General features: G+C 38.9%; 1 protein-coding gene across 3 annotated transcripts in view; it reads left to right on the forward strand.

Moving 5' to 3' along the window:
- LASP1 (LIM and SH3 protein 1) overlaps positions 1 to 23,014 on the forward strand; it is a 43,335-nt gene extending 20,321 nt beyond the window's left edge. For all 3 annotated transcript variants that reach the window (XM_081932865.1, XM_081932866.1, XM_081932867.1), the window contains exons 4-7: positions 14,546 to 14,653; positions 15,935 to 16,100; positions 17,712 to 17,815; positions 19,574 to 23,014. In XM_081932865.1, coding sequence (XP_081788991.1) covers positions 14,546 to 14,653; positions 15,935 to 16,100; positions 17,712 to 17,815; positions 19,574 to 19,747 — 552 coding nt within the window. In that variant the 3' untranslated portion in view covers positions 19,748 to 23,014. The remainder of the gene's footprint in view (positions 1 to 14,545; positions 14,654 to 15,934; positions 16,101 to 17,711; positions 17,816 to 19,573) is intronic.
- Positions 23,015 to 23,522: the final 508 nt, after the last annotated feature.

Here is a 23,522-nt window from a genome sequence, read left to right on the forward strand (position 1 = left end):
GTATTACTCTTATCAAATTTACTGCATACATTAGGGAAATTATTGTCTTTCATTGTTAATTGCAAGTAGCTGTCTCATACCAAACTAACTGCCAATATACTTAGTTTTTTTCCCCAAATCTCCCACTGGTGGGTTCTATGAGCTAGGTAGAACTTTTTCACAAAACCCTCATTTCCTCCTTTAGAGTGTGCTAACAATGAGAGAACTTTGCTCAGTGAGGAGGAGGAAGGAGAAGTTATAAAACAAATAGATTCAATGGAAATTTCTTTTTTTCAGCGCGTTGATCCCTGCAGCAATGGAATAATATTCTACAAGTTCTAACAACATGCTACTACCCTATTTCCCTGAAAATAAGACCTCCCCGAATAATAAACCCAATCGGGCTTTTGAGTGCATGCACTAAAATAAGCCCTCCCCCGAAAATATTACAACACAGCAGCAAGCATGAGGTGACCACGCTCGCTGCCTCCTGCACCTCAAAAATAATAAGACCTATCCGAAAATAAGCCCAAGCGCTTATTTCAGGGGTCAAAAGAAAATAAGATCCTGTCTTATTTTGGGGAAAACACGGTATAATTCTAAAGTTCTTTATATAGGTCATAGTTACTTCACCTTGTTTTTTTTATCAATCTTCAATAATATTGCCATTAATAACTTTCTCTGATTTAAAAGAACACTTAAAAGTGGCTGGCCGTTGAACTTGTAATTATAGGCTTGTTAATATGCATTATCTTATATGCATTTCTTGCTCTGTTTTTCTAGTGTCCCTTTTTCATATAAAACTTCCTTATTTTTTCTCTTGTTCCTCTATCCCCTTTGTTCTAAATGTAAACCCAGACTTATAAACTGAAACTTGGTGAATGATTAGACAAAGTCATTGATGCTTAAGCTCCTAATTATGATTTGAAGTTTTGGTGCTCTTTACCAGCACAAATTCATTGATGGGGATAATTGCAAATCAAAAAACAACTATTTATAAAAAAAAACCTTCCCTAGTGCTTCCTGTTACTCCTAGCTTGCTTTTGGTTATTTTTTTCTCCAAGGTATGTGAATAACCCTCTGAACAAAACAATGAGAAGTCATATTCTTTTTTTTTAACAATACAGTACATATGTGGGCCATGAAGACAGAGCAGAACAATGAGTAAAGTCCACTTTCTTTTGCTTATCCCTGTGCTAGCTAAATAAATAAATATAGTTTTATCATAGTTCACTTATGTTATTTATCAATTATTTCTCTCCAGTTCTTCCTCCTTTAAACCTGCCTTATAATCATATTAGATATTCCATATTATGTTTATTTTGTTTCAAAATTGGATTTCATGCCCCACAAGCCTGGTTGCTAATGTTGATTTAACCCTGGGAGAGGACTGAGTATATGTTCTTGATCATTGTTTTCAATCTCATGGAAATATTTTTACTTTTCATAAGTGCTCTGCTCTTAATGTGTTAAATCTCATATAGAACTGATTTCAGGAAAGAGACTGAACTTAAGTTCCTCTTGCTGAGTGTTCTCACTGCAGATCCAGGGTGTGAGCATTATGACAAGCAACCATATTTTTTGTGGGGATGCTTCCTTGTTCAAATATGACTTGTGTACTACTTGATTTGATCAGTGCCCAGTGCTGGTTTTTCATAGGAAAATTAATGCAAGTCACTGTTATCTTAAGATAACTGATTTTTACTTCCATTTCCTCTGTCCAGTTGTGGTGGCTGAAGGAATTAATGATTCACGTAAATGGTATCTTGGAGGAAAACATTTGAAGAGCTCACAAAGTTATCCAGACTTCTCTTTATATAGTCAAAATCTAAGCTTAATGAGAATTGTTTTTTATATTATTAATTATTATTATTATGTGGTTAATCTTTGGTGAGATTAACAGCTTTTGGGGCTAGTTGGTAGCTCAACAGCTTGAGTCCTAACCAAGGACGTAGAAACTGTTAAGGTAACGCTGGAGGATATAAGCTGTTCCAAGTAGGGTGGTTTTTTGTAGAATCAGAATGTTCAAGTCCGATAAATTTAGAATTTCCAAATAGTGAGATAGCCCTTTAGGTATTGCTCCAAGGCCTGCAGTTACAATTGGGACAACACACAATTTCTTTTTCCACAGTCGTGCAACTTCATTTTGCAAGTCCCGGTGCTTTGTAATTTTTTCTTTCTGCTTATCTTCAATTCGCGATCATGAGGTATTCCAATGTCAATGAACCAAACTTTTTTCTTTTCAACTATTGTTATGTCAGGTGTATTGTAGGTCAGGTGCCTGTCAATCTGAATTCTGAAATCCCACAAGATCTTGACTTTTTCATTCTCTAGAACCTTCTCAACCTGATGTTCCCAGTGATTTTTGCTGTACTCAAATCCAAACTTCTGGCACAATTTCAAGTGAATGATATACTTTATTCATTAAACATGAAACTCAGCCAACTGAACATTCAAAAATGCATCACAAATACCATTGACTGGTGCTAATGGTTGATACGGTTTGCTGCCAACGTCCTAAGTGTCAACCAAGTACCTTCTTAAAATATAAGATGTTCTAAGTAGCACAGTTTTTTGCAGTTCCGCTGGTGTTATTGCAGGAAGCTGCAATTTTTTGATGTATCTTGTAAAATTCTTGGACATGGTGCCAAGTGCCCCGATGACAGTGGGTATCACTGTTACATGCTTCATCCATAATCGTGTAGTTTCGATGGCCAGGTCGTGATATTTCATTACTTTTTCTAGTTCTTTTTCTTTGTCTCTGGCATCTCCTGGAACAACGATATCAATAAACTGTACAGCCTTCTACAACTGTGATATCTGGCAAGTTGTGCTCCAAATGACGATCTGTTTGTATTCGAAAGCCCCACAAGATCTTCACCTTCTCATTTTCTATAACTTTTTCCACTTTATGTTCCCATGACTTTCTGGTTACAGGTAAATCATATTTTTTACATAATGACCAGTGGATTAATTTAGCAACTTGGTCATGTCTAGTTTTGTAATCAGTTTGTGCGATTTTGCTGGATTCACATATTAAATGTGAAACAGTTTCGACTTTGTTATTACAAAGTCGGCAGTTTGGGTTGTCAGTGGATTTTTGTATCTTCGTTTTCCTGGCATTAGTTTGTAGTGCTTGTTCTTGAGCAGCCAGTATTAAACCTTCCATTTCTTTCTTGATAATTCCCATCTTAAGCCATGTCCATGTCAAGTTGTCATCACATTTTCCTTCAATGTTTTTCAAGTGCTGTCCATGCAAAGCTTTGGTTTTCCATCTATTTAATCTGTCATCCAGCTGTCATCCTTTGTTTCTGTTGTTTTTATGCTGTTCTCTGTTTTCACAGCCTGCAGCAATTTTTCTGTGCTTTGGTTCACATAATAATTGTTGCACAGGAGGGTCTTCATCCTGTATGTTCATTTCTTCCACTGGCTGGTCAATTTGTTCAGGTGTTGGAGCAATTTCTTCAGCTTGTTCATCATCACTTACTGTTTTCTCTTTAGGCAATATTTCTAGATGTTGCATTTCTACTTTTGTGAAAACTTTATTATGGATGATGAAGCGCCTTTGATCCATTAATCTTTGTTCAGTTATGTCACTTTCCGGGTGTTGTTCCTTCCACAGTTGCATCATTCTTTTTTGAAATCCCCTGGCTGTTGGTTCTGCCTGGTAGTAATATTTGAAGATTTCTTCTTCCTCTTCCCCTTCCCCTTCCCCTTCCCCTTCCCCTTCCTCCTCCTCCTCCTCCTCCTCCTCCTCCTCCTCCTCCTCCTCCTCCTCCTCCTCCTTTTCTTCGTCTTCGTCTTCTTCGTCTTCTTCTTCTTCATTATTTACTTTATTCATTAAACATGAAACTCAGTCAACTGAACATTCAAAAACACATCAGAAATCCCATTGACTGGTGCTAAATGATTGAAACGGGTTGCTGCCAGTGTCCTAGGTATCAACCAAATACTTTCTTAAGCTGTACGATATTCCGAGTAGCAAAGTTTTTTGTAGTTCCGCTGGTGTTATTGCAGGAAGCTGCAGTTACTTGATGTGTTTTATAAAATTATTGGACATGGTACCAAGTGCACCGATTAATGCGTATCACTGTCTTTATTTATTGTTATTGTTGTTATTTTGTTATTACATTTATTTAGTGCTTAATAAACATTGTGTTGTCTAGCTTATTTTGTTTGCTTAACAATACAAATTATGTTCCTAATTTTAACTACTTTTTTCCAGCCATTTATAAAATAAATTCCATGTTTGATAGTATTCTGTATCTTCCTTCTGTTTAATCTTCAAAGTAAGTCTGTCCATTTTTGCAGTCCAATATCTTCTTAAAATGGTATTTCTTCATTTTCCCAATGCGGAAATACAATCCTTGCTGCTGTTAATATATTCAATATTAAATGCACACTTCGTTTATCAATTTTTTCTGATACTATACCTAATTTAAAAAGTTCAGGTTTAAGATCTACATGTTTTCCTAACATCTTTTCTAACCATATGTGTATATTTGCCCAAACTTTTTTTGCTTTAACACAAGTCCACCACAGATGGTAATATGTGCCAGATTTTTGGTTACATTTCCAATATTTACTAGACATATTTTTGAACATTTTGGCTAACCTAGCAGATGATAAATGCCATCTATAAAATATTTTATATAAGTTTTCTTAATACGAAATTGCCATTGTTAATTTATAATTTCTTTCCCATATATTTTGCCATTTCTCTAGTTCTATATTATGTCCAAAGTTTTTTAATTACTGTATCATTGTTTTATCTTCCATTTTCAAATTAAGTAGAAAGTTATAGTTTCTTAATCAGTTTTTCATTACTGTTCAGCAATATCTGATAGAATATTGTAAGTTCTTCATAAAACTTAAGTGAGAATTGTTGAAAGTACTTATTCATTTTGTATGTAAGTATTTACATCATTAGCAAATTCATTACAACTTTTCTTCCTAAACAACAGAAATACAAAATCCCATAAAGCAATTCAATTCAATTATCTCCCACCAACCTCACCCCTCACTAGAGCATTAGTAAAAGACTGCTTTTGTTTGTATTATCTTTGTGCTTTTATTTTCCATTGCTGTACTCAGCCAGTTTTTCATGGCTGCTTCCTCATATTTTTGTTTGATCTGTAAGGTAGATGGTAAGTGGCCTTTTCTTTCACAATGCTTTGTTATATAATGACTGTATTTTTAGATTGTTTTGAATTTGGAAATATAAGGTATACAAGTGATATACAGGACAAATTGTTGAGGTCAAGTATCATTTTACCAAAGTAGCATCAACACCTAACTATAATTTCTGTGCTTGTTTTGGTGCAAAAAAACAGATATATTTTAATAAGAAATTCAGGATATAAAATTGGGAGGGTTTAGAATCTAAATACTATTAATATTCCATTTGGTGGCTCCTAGAGCTGTTATTGGACCTTTTCTCTAACATCTGGAACTCAAATAACGATGCTGAGGGCTCCTACTACATATTTCTGACAGTTTTGCTTCTTTATTTTGAGTAGCTGAGAAGGCGTAACTAGTTCCGATAGCTTGCCAAAAACACACAATTATCTTCTATGTAAGTAAACAAGTCCTCCAGCTGGATTAATTTTAACGCCTGCAGCCCACATATGACTGTAAAATAAGAACATGTATTTCCTGTGGTTTTGGTTTACTAAATGTGGAAAACTGCAGTTTGGAGGAGAGAAAATAGGAAATAATTTTAGGCTAAATAGCACCTGAAACTTGAGAATTCTATATTTGTTCTTCTGTAAGAGAGAATGTCCAATTTTAAGCACCTATCCATTTTTGTAACAGTATAAAAAGAATCCTATAGTAGTGCTTAAGAGTTTGTGAATCTTTTTGAATTTTCAATATTTCTGCATAAATATTACCCTAAAGTGTGATATGTAACTCACACTAGCCCTAAACTAGATAAAGAGAACACAAATACATGAGTCAAAACCACCGTAGTTGTTCATGTGTTTATTAAGGAAAATGATCCAAAGCTATTTGTGTGTTGTAAAGGTATGTAAACATACAGGATTATTTGAAGGGGAAGTTAAAGTCAGATGTTTTAATCATTGTGAAGATAATCAAATATGGGTATGAGAGATCTTGCCTTGAATTCTCAGTAATCTCTATCAAAGTATGATCTTTACAACACAGGTATGTTGGAAGTGTGTCATGGCTTGAACTAAGATTTCTCAGGGACAACCCTCCCCCTCAAAAAAAAATCCATTGTTGATGCTCACAGGCTGGAAAACACATTCCAGCCTGGAGCCTACCTTCTTCCAATTGAAGGGACTGCCTTGCCTTTAACTCCCCCCCAAGTGCCCTTTCCCCTGTAATGCCCTTTTGGCTACTGGCACCTTGCCTTATTGGGAGTGTGACTGTGGGGCTGCTTGCTTTGCTGTAGCTCAGGGAATTCTTGATGCACTGTGGCTCTGAAGCCCTGAGCATAGTGTGAAGCTACAACCAGTCCTAGAAGTTTCACCCATCTCAATCTGGCCCAGCAACATAATGTATATCTTCTGTTCACCACGAAATCTTAACACTGGCGGGAAGCTGCCTCATTTTGGAAAGTCCCAATGTAGTCCAGCTGATTTTGCCATCTTTTATTCCAAGGCTTCTGCTGCCCTATACTCCCTACAGTATGGGATGAGTTCAGATATGGGTATATATTTTATCCCCACCCCCATCAGTTTCCTTTATTGCAAAACTTTGAATTAGAATGTCAGCTTTCCAAATATCCAAAATTAAATCAGGAAACGTTACATTGAAAAGATTGGAGGCAATGGCCTATGTAACTAATTGAAACATGTCCAGTATGTGTAGTTTTGTTGACTTCTTTTGCTTTCCTTAGGATTAAATTGCAGGAAACCATTATTGTTTCCATCTTGTTTTTTAAGTGTGAATCATTTTTTTCATAGATTAAGAATCATATTTGCTTTTTTAATGAAACTTAAGATGGTCTAAATGCTAGATTGAATTTGCATACTGGTGTCAAGATGCTTGTTCCAGAGTATTCCAATGTATTTTAAAATTGGAGTAAGAATTTGGGAATCCTGATTTAAAAATGGGAGGTTTGATAGACTTCTACAGCTTCGTAGCTGAAAATGCTATGAAGAGAAGAAATGGAGGAAATAATTCACTACATAACTGTTTGTTCGCTGGTGAATTGAATTACCTCACTGAGGGATTGATGGCGGCTGTCCCCGCCCTTTTGACTTTCCCCAGTTAGTCCCATTTTTCTTTTCAGCATTACACTCCCACCATCCTCCTTTTAACAGCTTATAATAGCCCAGCATTGAGCAAGACATGGGAAAGAGCTACCCAGCTTGCCTGACTCACTTATGTCTAGCCTTCCACAAGCATAAGAGTTGAGTCGATTCCAGCTGAGTGCCCATAAAAGGACAAAGAAAACTGAAAGCCAGCCTTGTCTGAGTATTTCCTCTGCTTGCTTGCAACAGACTTGTTGCTTCATCCTCTGCACCAGAGGAATGTCTCCCTTTTTCTATATAGTTTGTGTAACTTCAATAAGGATTATATTTCTTTGTTGTTATTTTTTTATTAGTATAGTAGCTTATTTCCAATATGCTTCCATAATCTTGTCTGTAACAATAAAAATTTGGGAGATTTCAATTCCCATGTTAAAACATGGGACAAAGGAAACCGTGAATTCTGTAAGGGTTCAATACTTGGAACAAAAGTATGAAGGAGTAGAATGTCTTATGAAATACCTTCAGAAGATATTTCATTGATAATAACTCATTAGTTAATCAAAGTAATAGTTCTCTCATTAACAACATTGTATTTTTGTTTGCTACAAGTATGATGAACTTTAAGTTTATGATTATAATGAAAGATACATAAGAAATCTGCAGATAAACAAAAGCATCCAAAGGGTATATGTTTCTACTTTCCTGTTGCTAGCTGTTGTAATGACTTAGAAGTTGCTTGCCTTGTATGGTAAACTAGATACATCTTAGGACAGTGATGTTTAACTTTTTGCCATCCTGTGCCAAAAGCGTGGGGAGTGCCGGGGGGTCATGAGTGGGTGTGCCCATACCCATAATGCTATGTACATGATCCCCATGTGCATGCTCGTGCAAACCCCACCCTTCTCCCCCAATGTTGGTCCACGACCCGTTTTTTGCTCTCCTTAGGCTCCAGAGGCTTTCTAGGAACCTGGGGAGGACAAAAATGACCTCCCTCATCCCCCCAAAGGCACTCCCTAGGCTTTTCACTGTCTCCCAGATTGCGTTGGGGGCAAGCTGAGTAGCCTGCTCTTGGAAGTGGCGGCTGTGGCCAATGGGCTTGGCCCTGGGCTCTTGCTCCATCCGCTCGGGAGACAGAGCCCAGGGAGACAGAGCTCGGGAGACTGAGCCCAGGAAGATAATGGATGTTTTGGAGTCAAAAGACCCAGCGCCTTCCACTCACACACTTGACAGCCGCGTCCGCTGCTCCCTGCCACGTTCGGAGGCAACAAAGGCAAGTGCTTCTCTCAGTGAGGTGGCCATGCTTGTGCGGTCCTGGCCTGAAGCCTCGTGCCCCCCCCCTGCCATGATTGACCTGTGAGGGTGCCTTTAGGTTTGCGGCTTTCTCGGCGCCACTGCAAACTGGGCAGGGACAGTGCCTCCCTATGCCAGCGCCTTCCACTTGCAGCAGCACCCACACTTGACTGGGCAGGGTGGTTGCGAGTTTTTGGACCCAGAGTGGGCCAACATGGCCACCCCACTGAGAGGAGCGCTAGCCTCTGTTGCCTCTGAAGGTGGCGGGGAGCGGCTGCTGTGAGTGGAAGGCGCTGAGCATTAGGGCTGCTATCCCTGACCAGTTTGCAGCAGCCCCAAGAAAACTGCAAGCCTAAAGGCGCCCTTGCTCTGGCGTGCAAGCTGGTATCTCCTTGACCCGATGGTCGCCAACTGCCCCAATGGAGCCCCTCAGCCCACTCTTTCGAAAGCCAGGCGGGGCATAAAGGTGCTGCGGATCTCCGCCGTGCCACAATGGGTAACCGTGACCCCCTAGTTAAGCAGGCGACCCCCCAGGAGCATGGTGGCGGGTTGGGGCAGAAATCTGCCACCATCTTCATGCATGTGTATGTACGAAAATGCCGGCTCTTTCTTCTTGCTGGCCAGCCAGAGCCGAAAAGTGCTTTGTCCTCACATTTTCATCCAGCTCCTGGAGAACCACGATCATGCTGACGATCTGGAGGGCATGGGGAACTGGCCGCTGCCTCCTAGTTTGGGAGCCAGCCAGGGTGAGCTGGGCAGGGGCAATGGCAACAGCGGAGACCGGTGCTCGGGGACGGCAAGGTTAGCGCGCTCCCATTCTGCACCTATCACCTCCACCAGCTAAGGGCAGCGGACTCAGCTGCATCCCATATTAGCGGGCAGCTCCCCGCATGTACCAGAGGGGGGGCTAGTCTTCCCCTGCGTGATAAAGAAACCCCTGCCACCAAGAGTGAAGGGGATCACCCCAACAAGCGAAGGATGCGCGGGCAAACCCCCACCCGCCTTCAAGCCAGCCTGCATGGGCTTTCTGGTCTCTGCCAAGATCAGCTTCTTTCCTGCCCTCCGGCATTGTCTGTTCGTACCCAGAGGCAGATTGGGGTTGTACTCGCCCTCTGGCAACAGTTCCGCCTCCCCCCTCCTCGAGGCGTTGCCCTATCAGCTCCAGCATACATGTGTGTGCTGGCCAGTTGACTTCGGCTTTCATTTTCGGCCATTCCCTCAGGCCTCCGGAGGGCGAAAAACAACACAACGCGCAAATTAGAAGTTCGGGAACAGATTTCCAGTTTGCGTGTTGGGTTGTGCTTTGCAACAGCTGAGGATGGAAGAGTTTTGCTCAGGAACGACACTGATGAGGAAGGCAGCCGGGTCGGAGGGAGGCGTAGTTCGAGCTGTCTGGGACGGATAAGCAAGTATGGGGAGGCGAAGGGGAGAGAGAAGAGAGAGCGCTGGGCAAGGTGACTCTACCCTAACCCAGAGGCGGCCGAGGGTTGGTCTCATCCTCGGGCAACAGTTCCGCCTCCCCCGTCCTCAAGCCCGGCAGGGAAGCCCACTCCTCCCGCCAAATCCACCCAAGGAAGGAGAGAGTGACCTGGGCTCAGGTGAGCTGCCTCTCCCTGAGCTAGAAGAAGCAGTTAAGGGCCAGAGACTGCGACGCTCCCTGGCGCGAGCAAGAAAATAAAGGTCCTTTTCTCAGGTAGTGTGGGGTGGAGTTTAAGGCTAACCCAGAAGGGGTCCTTGCTACTTCTTAGGGGGAGATGAACCTCAGCTGAGTTGGGCTTTCTCTCTCATTCCTTGGGTGGATCTGGCGGGAGGAGTGAGCTTCCTTGCCAGGCTTGAGGAGGGGAGGAGGCGGAAGTGTTGCCCGAGGATGAGAGCAACCCCCGGCCGCCTCTGGGTTAGGGTGGAGTCACCTTGAGCCTCCCTCTCTCGGTGTTCTTGTGCCGGGGGAATCTTTCTCTGGGCAGGACCGAAGAAAAGGCACAGCCCTACTCCTCCTGTGGCTTCTGCCCAGCATGCTCTCTTCTCTCTACCCTTCGCCTCCCCATACTTGCTTATCTCTCCCAGAGAACTCGAGCTCCCCTCCGAAACGGCTGCCTTCCTTGTCGGTGTCGCTCCTGAACAACCCAACACGCAAACTGGAAGTCCATTCCCGAATTTCTGGTTTGCGTGTTGTTTTGTTTTTCGCCCTCCGGAGGCTTCAGGGAAGCCTCCGGAGGGCGAAAAATGGCCAAAAACGAAAGCCAAAGTCAGGTGGCCAGCACACACATGCGTGCTGGAGCTGACAGGGCAATGCCTCGAGTGTCCTGGCAAATGGCTCCACACGTGCCAAATGGCTCCACACGTGCCAAATGGCTCCACACGCGCCATCACGGCCTTAGGGCTATATCACTTAAATCCATTTCTTTGTTAAATTTTAATGCCTTGATATGCTTTGATTTAGAGAAGTGTCTATTTTTCCCCCTGGTTTGATGAAATCATTTAGCACTAAATGCTATTCTGGCTGGCAGGCACAAAGTATTGAATATAAGAGGTTACACTATTTTTGGAGTATTTTTTTCTGAGTGCTGGGCATCGCTTTCTATAAGAAAGTTTGGAATATGAGCCCCTAAACATGGATTGAAACTCTGTTGGCTACAGATACCAGATTAGTCAATTTTGTTTTGAGATGAATATATCTGGAGGAAAATAACTTATTTTTAGGTATGTGTGGTTTAGGTTGATGACAACAAAAGATTTACTGATAGAAAGACAACATGGGTTGTGCAAATAGCAAGTGAGTTTTCCACGTTTCCTAAAATTCCTCCGGAGGTAAAACTGAAAAGAAATAGGAGTATAAAGAGAAATTGGATAAAATAGTATGAACTGATAAACAGATGGTTATAGTTTTTTTAATATTGTGCAAATGATGAATGCTTGCAACATTTGATTTGCATATTTCTGAAAATACTGCTGTCCCTATGTCAAATAATCATAATATTGCCCCCTGTTTACAATGGTAAAGTTTAGATATTTTTAAACCAATCCAAGATTTCATTTTTCCTGCTCTATCTGTCCTATTATGGGAACAGCTAAAGTTACAATAACACGTTTAGAAACATAAAATACTTTTCTGACATATTTCACTAAAACGTGTTCATATTGGAGCTGCTTTTGCATTGTTTCCAGATTCTAGATACCCTAATATGTACCAGAAGTTTCTTTATCTCTTGTTAAAATTTCTCTTTTGAGTTTGGTTTCTTAAACTTTTTCTTCTTCTATTCAGTCATGACCAATGGAGATTGCCTTGAACAGGTCCTGTAGTTTTCTTGGCAAGATTTTTCAGAAGTGGTTTGCTATTGCCTCCTTCCTAGAGATGAGTGAAAGTGACTGGCCCAAGGCCAGCCAGCTTGTTTCATGCCTAAGGCAGAAATAAGAGTTCATAGTCTTCCAGTTTCTAGTTTGATGCCTTAACCACTATGCTAAACTGGCTCTCAAACTGGTATTAGTCGTCTGTATTGACATGCACTCCTGTCAGTTTCACAGTTTAGATTTAGAAAACTGTATGCAGCTGTGAATGTGTTTTTGCTGCCTGTGAGAACAAGGCTTTCTGTCAGTTTCTCTCTCTTCCCTCCCTTTGCTGGCTCCACAGAGAGCAATAGCAAATCTGTTTGCATTCATCAGAGAGTTGCTCTGTACACTGATATTTTTTTAGGTAATTTTTTTTTTAAATTGGCATTCATCTGTGTATGTTTTGATTTTCCTAATATTCTGGACAGATGTCTTCAGGAAAATCTGCAACTCACCAGAATAGAATCACTATTTACTTTAGAATATCTTATGATATACTAATATGGGAAAATTTGCTTATTGGGTGATTTTCCCTTTTATAGGCATATATGGCATTATAGCCTAGTTATTGACTAAGAATATCCTAAGCTCAGCTACTAGAGACAGAGTGATTCTTTGTGTGTGTGTGTGAGAGAGAGTTTCCTCTTCAAATTGGATTCATACACATAGATTTTAAACATGAATGTATCTGAGTATGGGAAAGTTACATCTGTCAAGAACCTTGATTTTAATGTGTCTGATCTCTTTAAATATAATTCAGTGTGTCTCTTAACTTTAATTTGTCAAATTGCAGTGTTAAATCCATTTTCAAAATGAATGTATGTACAGTTCTCTTCTACATGAATTTGTTGAAAGAAAGTAACAGTTTATTTAACAAAATGAGCACATTCAAGGCCAAGGGGAACTGATTGAAACCCTTTGATTCGAATGTATTTCCTTACCAATCTTCTTACTAAGCCATGTTAATTTACAAGAAAGCAGAGTACAATATGCTTCTTTTGTAAACAGGTTTGTATCTATTTGCCATAATAAAAATGTTTAGCAGTTTCAGCAGATGGTAGCATTTGACTGACCTTTCCTGGGCTCAAATATTAATCAGTGTCTGGAATGGTTCATTGGGAAGCTTTCAAAGAGAAGTTTAAAATGCATTCTGAAATATTTTAAAGGCAAACTACAGGTAGTCCTTGACTTATGATTACAATTAGGGTCAGATTTTCTGTTACTCGTTAATGTGGTCGTAAAGTGCAACATCACTTGACTGCATTGCTTAGCAATGGCTATCTCAACAATCCCCATTGTGGATAGGTTGTTAGCCAAGGACTCACTCCAATCCAAGCCATTTCAGCCTTGGTTCATCCCAGCTCTGAGCCTAAGTTCTTCCAAGGTAAGGGACTGCCTTCCTTCAACTCCTCCCAACTGCTGAGGGCATGTAGGCAAGGACTGTGTAGTGCAGAAGGCCAAAAAAACATACATGGGGAGGATAATATGTGGGTGAAGGGATTGATCATAGGTAGGAATGGGATGTCAAGCACCTGAATTTTGATCAAGTGACTGAAGAAGCATTGCAATCTCAAGAGTCACCATGTGGTGAGATGGGTGACAACAAATGTAATAATAAATAAACAACATTTTGTAACTCCGGGGTCTGGACATAAATCCCTTTGTTCAGTGCCCCAATAAGTTTGAACAATTGATAAATGAAGGGTTGGTCATAAGTCGAGAACTACCCATATTTTTATTTTCATAAGGAACATTGCTTAGTTCATGGCTTATTAATTTTAAAGATTTAGCAATTTAATTCTATTATTTTAGATTTTTAAAAAGTGTTTTAATCTTTTTAAAGATTAATAAGCATGGTAATTTTAATCAGACATGTCCAACCCTTAGCTCTGGACAAAGATTGTAAATTTTAACATTATTATGTAATTTATATACATTAAGAGCTGTTGTGGCACAGTGGTAAGAATGCAGTATTGTAGGCTATTTCTGCTGACTGCTGGCTGCCAGCAGTTTGGCAGTTCGAATCTTACCACCTCATGGTTGACTCAGCCTTCCATCCTTTTGAGGTGGGTAAAATGAGTGTCCAGATAGTTGGGGGCAATGTGCTGACTCTGTAGAGGGCTGTAAAAGCACTATGAAGTGGTATATAAGTCTAAGTGCTATTGTTATTGCTATTAATTATATTTTATAATTTCCACATGGCCCAGGACAATTTCTCTTTACTCAGTGAGGCCTACACAAGCCAAAAGGTTGAACAATCATAATTTAAATTTAAGATTGAAATCTTTTTTCCCAATTTGCATCATGATATGAACTTTGACTCTTAAAAGCTGCACATCAATGCCATAGATATGACACAATCTATAATTAAGGATACATTTTTCTGAATTGGGTGACTTCTGAACCCATAACATTGACTTGCTGGGTTTGAACCTAAGCCTGATCTTCCCCATCTACTTCCTATCAGCCTGCAGACATGAGGTCAGCACTTTATATCTGTTATAACATATAAAGCCATTAATTCAAACTAGGAATTTCACATAATATTTAGAACTTTTTAAATTCAAGTATTAGCCATTGCAGATAGTTTCAGCAAGTATTTCTAATGGCAATTTCAGTCCCACAATAATAATCATTTTTAATATTTAGGTGGGGTTATAGATTAGAATTCATAAACCGTTGTGCTGGTATTATATAAATAATGTCTGTTTCTTCATTCTCATACACAGGTGCGCTATAAGGAGGAATTTGAAAAGAATAAAGGGAAAGGCTTTAGTGTGGTGGCCGACACACCTGAACTACAGCGAATCAAGAAAACTCAAGATCAAATCAGCAATGTAAGCTGCCCAGCACATTTCATCTTCTGTCTTTGTGTTTCAGATATTTAAAAGTTTTTCCTTTGTCAGCTTCATTTGTTCTTTTATTAAAACATCTTGATTGCAGATACTTGAATTTTGTCATTAAGGCAGTACTGTGGAGACTTACTTATAAAGCCCAAATACTGCAAATACATTCCTGTTCATCTAACATTTCTCCAAGACAAAGGGCTAAACTGGATTGGGCTGTTATCATCAAACTAGAACATGTCTTCATACATTCCATTGCAACCCTGGGGGTTCTGTAGCATAGGCAATTGGGGTGAAAAGGGAACTAAAGAGGGAAAAAGCAAAACAAAAAAGCAATTACCTAAATTTCAAATTTGCAAGTGGAATAGAGGGCATGGGAATGGAATCCCCAAGGGATTCGGTTTATTCTGCATGACATCCCCAAATCTTGAAATTGGGGAATGACAGAACTCCTCATTCACAAGAATGGCTTCATGAATTGAAATCAAGGGCATCAAGTTCCTCTTGTAAAAATAAATAATGGCTAACTAATGTTTATCTGATATTCTCAGAAAAATAATGAGGGAGGGAGGATGGATAGACAGTCAGTCAGTCAGTTAATCAGTCTGGCTAGGAAAGGCAGGTTAATGGGTAAAAAAAAGGAGGAGTTAATTACACTCCACAATATTGTATAGGAATGAACCAGTTCTCAGTTTCCATCTTCTGGTTCATAACCTCTATTACAGTAATTCATAAAATGCAGAGATAGGTTAAAGATAATTATTTTAAGGAGGAAACCATTGTTTATGGAAAATGAGTTGACTACTTATATATCATGATTCTGGGGTTTAAGTTCTCCTGGGATTGCCCAAGACTATGTGTTGGAATTTGATAAGCAATTGCTAAACATCATAATATATTTTCCTGATGAATACTGAGTAGAGAATAGCACAAATAACACAAATAACTTGGTGTGTTAAACTTTTGATAAACAAATGTAGAATTAGTAAAAAAGGAAACATTGATTAACATTCAGTACTATCCCTACTCTGCAGAAACCCAATTCCTGAGACCCGTCAACTATTTGTATATTCATCTGCAACTTTCAGTGGAAGTTCACAAACCAATTGCAATTTCTGAATTTTCATTAAGATAGTGAAAACAAAAGTGCATGACATAATAAAGGTCAGCAAGGAGTCAGGAAAATTTCTACTAATGATGTGGCAAATACATTATAAACTTTCTCATTTATCTTGGTGCTCTTGCTGATAGTATCTTTTCCTTCTTTTGTAGATCAAATACCATGAGGAATTTGAGAAGAGCAAGATGGGTTCTTCTGCAGGGGAGGGAGGTGAGCTGGAACGCCGTAATTCCCAAGAAGGTGCCAATTACAGGAGACCAGTTGAACAGCCGCCTCCATCACATCAACAACCTCATCATGCCCAGCCAAGTAACCCTGGTAATGAGCAGGAGGAAAAAGAGATTGCTGGCAATCCCATCAGTGTATTCACATGAATATAAGTATTAATTTGTCCTGCAATAATTTCATCTTGCACAAATAAGATAGGATTGCCTTTGTTGACCTTGTGTTTTATGAAGCATTATAATGTATAGTTATTGTTTATTTCTTACAATGCAATCTAAGGAACTCATGCTGGGATACAGCCTCATTTTATTTAATTTACCTGTGAGATAGATTGAGCTGAAAAAGGTAGCAGCCCAAAGTTACTGTTGATAATTGAAGGGGTATTTGAATCTGAGTCTTCCTAATCCTAACCTTGTTAGTATTATATCACAGCAGAATTCTGTTGTTAGAAAAATCATAAGATACATGGGTGAAATGAAACAGTTCTATAGCATTGAGGGGTGGGGTGGGGCCTGTATTAAAAGAAAAGTAGAGTGACGGGGAAAATGTAACATAACTGGAAAAACTATGCTAGTTGATGCAAAACAAGCCATTCTACTCCCACATTTTATTCATCTGATATTAAAAGGCAAGAAATATTATTGTAGATGAAGGCTGCCAATATTGTGTGCAAAGCTGGAGTGATCATTTGTAGTATTAGGCAAAATAAACAGTTGTAGTCACCCAAAATATGAAAACAGTAGGACTAATAATTGTAAGAAAAGATATTGGTAATAGTTTCCATTTTCTTATAAACTATATTCTGCTCAGTTAAACTTTTCAGTTTTTATTATAATCACTGACCGGTATTCAAATTCATGCATAGACCATGAAGAACCAATAAAAATTCAAATAGAATTAAGGCTTAAAACTATTAACTTTTAATAAGCGCACAAATTACAATACAATACAATAGTAGAGTTGGAAGGGACCTTGGAGGTCTTCTAGTCCAACCCCCTGCCTAGGCAGGAAACCCTATACTGTTTCAGACAAATAGCTATCCAACATCTTAAAGACTTCCAGTGTTGGGGCTTTCACAACTTCTGGAGGCAAGCTGTTCCGCTGATTAATTGTTCTGTCAGGAAGTTTCTCCTCAGTTCTAAGTTGCTTCTCTCCTTGATTAGTTTCCACCCATTGCTTCTTGTTCTACCCTCAGGTGCTTTGGAGAATAGTTTGACTCCCTCTTCTTTGTGGCAGCCCCTGAGATATTGGAACAATGCTATCATGTCTCCCCTAGTCCTTCTTTTCATTAAACTAGATATACCCAGTTCCTGCAACCGTTCTTCCTATGTTTTAGTCTCCAGTCCCCTAATTGCTGCATTTGATTACAAATTATTCTCCCAAATCATGACATGAGGCTCAAAAAACAGCCAGAGGGAACTTTGCAGAATGGCGTGTAATGTCATTCCACAAATAAACAGCACAAATTATTTAATATTGCAGGAGTTTTAAAGACATAATGACAAATAGAAACAAAGATGAAAGCAAATTCCTTTAACAGATTTTGTTGTCTCAAGGTAGCTTTTCAACTTATGAATGTGGCATCTCAGAGACATTTTCATCAGGAATTTTGCATTGATGGTTATCCAGTGCAGATTCAAGTTCTAATCAATGGTTAACAATGTCTTTGTGTCCATCTCCCCCCCCCCCCCCCCCAAATTCTAGTTTATCATCAGCAGCCATCACAACAACCAGCCTCTCAGTCCTATGGCTTTAAGGAACCAGCAGCACCAGTCTCAATACAGCGTAGTGCCCCAAGTGGAGGAGGAGTAAGTATGATCGTTCATATACAATTTCTTGTAAATATTTCAGATTTTTATTCTGAAATAAGTAGTTTTAACTCTTAACCACTATCCAATGATGCGGTCTATCTCTAAAGTTCAGGTGAAGGCAGGAGGAAAGGTACTTTCATGTCAGAGTATGTATTAAACAAACTTACTTTAATTGCAGCAATTAATGTATATTATTGGAAAGGAATATTTTTCCAAGTCTAATCTTTGCATGTGAAGCTACAGAAGGCAGCTCAAAATACTGTGATATTTAGCCTCTAGCTGTCTATTGATTCTCTGATTTCAGCTGAATCTTGAACTTATGGTTCCTTCTTTTTTAACCTTTAACTTGTTCAGTTGGAAAAGTCTTAGATAATGAGTAAAATTTTTAATTCAAATTTCATTCAGTTCATGCTGATCTGCAAAACAATGGAGCACAATTTATCTGTAAACCAAACAATAAGACCAAAGTTCCTCCAAAATGGATAGTGTGTAGCATTTCTAGGTGTTGTGCCTGTTCTTTTTAATTTTTTATATTTCAGTTTTGTAAACAATAATACAGAAAATAACAATTTTAAGTATAATATATAAAACAACATGAATTCTGCTTGCATGTACCAATAGGGGGGTTATCATAAGAGTTAGATCTACCAGAACAAACCAGAAATGCTATTTGGGATGGGAGCTAATAGGAGCCAAATGTTTAAATCTCTCTTTTCACACTTTTCAATAGGTTGCTGGAGCAATGGAAAAAGAAGGCATAGCATTGGAACTGCACAATATTCTTTTTCCCACTGTCAGATTGTTTCCAAACAATCAGTTAAGCAGCAAACATTAGAGAATGTGGAACAGGAAGACTTAAAAATCCTTTGCTGCAATCTGCAGCAATTTATAGCACCGGGGGACGGGAGGGACGGGACAGAACTACAGAAGAAGACATAGAACATATTAAAATTTCCTGGAATAAGTGGCTATCCAGGCAGATAATTATGTGGTTTTTATTTAGCCTATAGGTTGGGTGCCTTGCTATCTTTTATCTCTGAGAGATATGCATTTACCACTAATTCCACTTTGTTGTTGATATGCTTACATGCTTGGACATAATAATGTAAAATACAGTGAGTTGTATAATAAGGGTGCAGTGAGCAACAGGAGAATGTAGAAACCTTAGGAGACAAGGAGATCTTGTTAATTTGTAGTTTGTAAGATGCCTAACAAGAAAAAGTGATAAACTGTTCCTTTCTGCTTGGTTTTCATTTTCTGCCAAAAAAACCACCTTTCCTAATATTGGGGGATTCAGATTATTTGTTAACAAGGGTAGACAGAGAAATAAAGCCTTCTATCAGCCTCTATCTGTAGATGCTTAACCATAGACCCTGCACTTTCTTGAAGCTCCTGGGTTGCACAAATATTACCAAATAAAATTCATTGAACCTAAATATATAAATCATAGTGTGTGTATGTACGTATATGTATGCATATATATGATAAAGGAGGAGAGCCTGTGGCTTAGTGGCTAATACAACAACCTAATATGTAATACAGCCCAGGTTCAATTCCCAGTAAGGGTATGGCTAGCTGATGAGAACTAAATCGCTTGAAGTGTGTGTGTGTGTGTGCGTGTGTGTGTGCGTGTGCGCGTATGTATATATATGTATGTGTATGTACACACATGCACACACACACACCACAGTTTTGGAAATATCCATTTCTGAGCATTGATTTATACTTTACTTACTTCTCTTCCCCTTCTCCCAGAAACGGTTCCGTGCAGTCTATGATTACAATGCAGCCGATGAAGATGAGGTCTCCTTCCAGGATGGTGATACCATAATCAATGTGCAGCAAATTGACGATGGCTGGATGTATGGCACCGTTGAACGGACCGGTGACACAGGCATGCTTCCAGCTAACTATGTGGAGGCTATATGAGCTCTGTTGTAGTGCTACCCTGAAAGCCAGCAGGGCAAGGGCTCTTTGGGGTTTTTGTTCCCTTATTATTTCTTTGCTCTCTTTTGTTACCCATCATTTATTATGTTATGAATCTTTGACATGGTCATCTTTTTCTCTACCAACTTAGCCTTGATTTGGAGGCATACGAACTTGTGGAGGGTATCATGTAATTGCCCTTCCATCCTTTTCTTCGGCCTTCATGGAATATAGCACTGTGCCCTTCTCCCTTCCCTGGAGCTGTATTTTTTGGAATTGATACTTAATTAAATAAATCCTATTCAATTTTGGCTGGTGGGGAAGGAGGGGAATGTCACACTTTCAGTAACTTGGGGAAAATCTGAGCATTTTACTGAAAAAAATTATCAGGATCTCTGCAATTTTGACTCTTGCTCATTTATTCTATCTAACTTTCCTTTCTGTGAATTTTAAAATATCCATTTGAAAGAAATGAAAATATTTGTCAAAAGCAGGAGAGGTTTTTGTGGACTCAAAGCAGTGAGCATATGTATAGTCTATATGGAAGGTATGGAAGCTGCAGCAGTTTCTAACATAAAGGTACTCTATACAGATGGAATAGTTTAGCACAACAATCCTCAACCTTTGCAGACCAGTGGGGATGGGCAAGGGAGAGGAAATCATTACGTGCAAGTGGTTGGTTAGCATGTGTGCGCAGCCCCATTTGTACGAGTGGCAGGCACATGTGCCTGCTGCTCAAATGGAGCTCCGCCATTCACTCGCTACTCATGCAAATATAACACTGCATGCGCATTTGCCCACCACTTCCATGGCACGGTTCCGAACGAGTTAAGGCCCGGTAGTGGGACAGGGATTGGGACCCCTGGTTTAGCAGGCTTGATTATAATGTTAGCATTGCCTCTTAGATGCCATGACCGGTGACACAGGCATGCTTCCAGTGGATTTCTAGTTTGTTCCGATACGTGGCTTGATTGGACAGTAGTCAGAAGAATTCTCATGAAGAGTTGCCACTAGAACATTTAACCTGCATAGCTCGAAGACGTCAAGAAAGTTCAGTTGCCTTTTTTAAAGCACTTTTGGGACAACTATGATCAGGATGACTAAGAACCTCCATAGAGGCTCCTTTTTCCAGACTTCTAACTCTTGTTGGTATTTAATGTGTGGAAATAGGCAAATTCCCCAAATTTCCCTGTATCAGAGTCACACTTTCTACAGAGGTGCTATCTTTGGGACCACATTTTTGTTTTTCATAAGTTTCTGTTGAAAGTAAATTCTTGTATGAGGGATTTTTTTTTAACTAGGACTCAAAATCTTGCCAGCTAGTAGGCAGATTAAGAAACATCTCCCCTTTTCCTTTGTGTGCCATTTGAGCCAAGCAATGTTTACAGTCTATCTGCTTTTCCACTGTTTCTCCCTGGTAGACCTGATCCTTCGCCGAAGTCATCAGGGGAACAAAGTCCTTTCACTATAAATATTCCACTTTCTCCTCCTTTGCTGTCAGGTTGACAGTTTCTTTGCTGCGTGGGATAAATCATGGACCAAAATCAAATTTCTTATAGAAGTTTGCTATTAAAAAATATCAGGGAACTGCTACAAAACTGGAAATTTATGTTGCTTTGATAATAAGATTGAATCACAAGGGCAAGAGGATTACTGAAAGTGTGAAATTCTTAGATCATTCATTGAGTAGAAATTGCTTTCTCTTATTTTTAAAACTTTCCCAAGACTCACCCCCTGCTCAGCAAAAGTACAACCTGCTCTCTGTCACATAGCAGAAAGTATTCTGAAAGCTGATATTTGTAACATTTAAATATGCTACAGTTATCAAAGGCACATTCTTTCTGGCTTTGTTCTTGTTACCTCCACTGTAAAGATCAATATGATAAATTCTTACTACTTTGAATTTTTTTGTCATTCCAGAGCTGTTTGATATTGTTTTTTGATCACTGCTTTTCCCCCCTTGCATAGAGGAAGCATGTAAAGGGCTGGCATTATCTCTGTATTATTTCCACTTATATTGTTTCTGGGACTTTTTTCCTTAACTTTCTTTGCTCTACAAAGCATATACAGTTAAGAATAAAAAGTAACCATCTCTTACAAGGGGTTCAAGCCAAGGGTATTCATTAAGCAAGAATTAAGGAGAACCTTTTACCTCAGTGTATAGTTCCTCCAAATTTAAGTAAAGGGATGTTCTAGTATTTTACTCTGGTCTTGTATCTTTCATAGTTAACATATGTTTGCTGGTTTGATTTGAGCTCGTTGCCTCATAACATTAAGAGTCTCTTATACATTATTCCAATCAATATAGAAATGTTTATCAAATTATCAAGTCATCCTTTTCGTGTTGTAGAAGCACAAACATTTTAGAGTCTTATTTCTTAAAAATCCTAGTCTGTTTTTTCCTTAAATGCTTGCACTAGTGAAAAAGGTGTTCAAGGAAGGAGTGTCTGTTTCCTCATACCATAGTATAATTCCATGAACTCTGTTGGAGCCACTAGAAAGGCCAGTGAGAATGGTAGCAGGCTTTCCTGTCAGAGGCAATTTGTAGAGGACTATAGGTGTCCAGGGGCCACTTACTCTTGGGGTGAGTTTTTAAAGGGTGTCCAGAGGAATGATTGATGGGGTAAGATCATCACATCCTTGGTGCTAAGATGTAAGCACAAGCTAAAAAAAGCAGCTGTTTTTCTGACCGATGAGAATTAGGCAAAATCGTGTGGACAATCCTGCAGAGGCTATCTTTTCATGATGAAGATACAAAGTGACATAATGTGAATAAATATTTTAGAGGACCAAATAAAATTACAATAAAATAGCTCATCTTTAAAAAAAATGTATTTAGCTTTTTTACCCCTTCCTTGAAATAAACAGTTTATCATTGCTTGATTTATTTCCCCCCACCTTCTTTGAATTATGCACTTTGATTTTTTCCAATATCTGAAAAGCACCTAAACCTGTATTTAAATAAATAAATGAAAAAAAGAGAAAGAACAGCTAAAATGCATCTCTGTAGCCATTGTTATTCACATCATGTCTTCTGTACATCTTAGATTTTCAAACTAGACTTCAATGTCTAAATTAATGACTTTAATTATTTGTTTTGAACTATATTTTGGGGTTTTCATTTGTTCTCTTTGTCTATTTCTTCACTGTGGGCTTACATACCCTCTCAAAATCATTTGGCCTTTTTTAATGGGACCATAGAATCAAATGTAGTGCCAGTTCTCTTCTGGTTTATGCCAATTTAAAAATAAAAATATAATTTGTACCTGCTGATTGTTTTGTTCTTCATTTTATGGAATTACATTCTCCCCCTCCCCTCCCTCTCTTCAACTCTATCAATAAAAGAAAAAAAGTTATTTTTATAGCAATAGATCTTACTAAGCCAGTTTTCGAGTAAACTTGATTACATTCTGGTATCGTTTGTAACACTGACAAATGGTTATGTGAACAAGAGTTTGATGGTTTGGCTGTTAATGTTTATTTATTAATCAAATTTGTGTAACTACTTATCTCACAAAGACTACTCTGAGCAGCATACAACAATCCATAAATAGACTATTTCAAACACAACATCCAGGATAGGATTTAACTGACAAGTCAAAATAATACAATCAATATTTGCTCAGTATTTTGGAGGCCACTGATTTTATAAAGTAACTTTATGTTAGAAGAAAAATTTCAAGACATACTGGTTTTGCTAATGCACACTCATGGACAATAATAACTAAAGTTTACTAGACAAATTCAAGGGCCTTCTTTGATATTCTGGGTTGATTTA

The sequence above is a fragment of the Natrix helvetica genome, assembly GCF_964273705.1.
Source record: "Natrix helvetica genome assembly, chromosome: Z".
NCBI lineage: Eukaryota > Metazoa > Chordata > Lepidosauria > Squamata > Natricidae > Natrix > Natrix helvetica.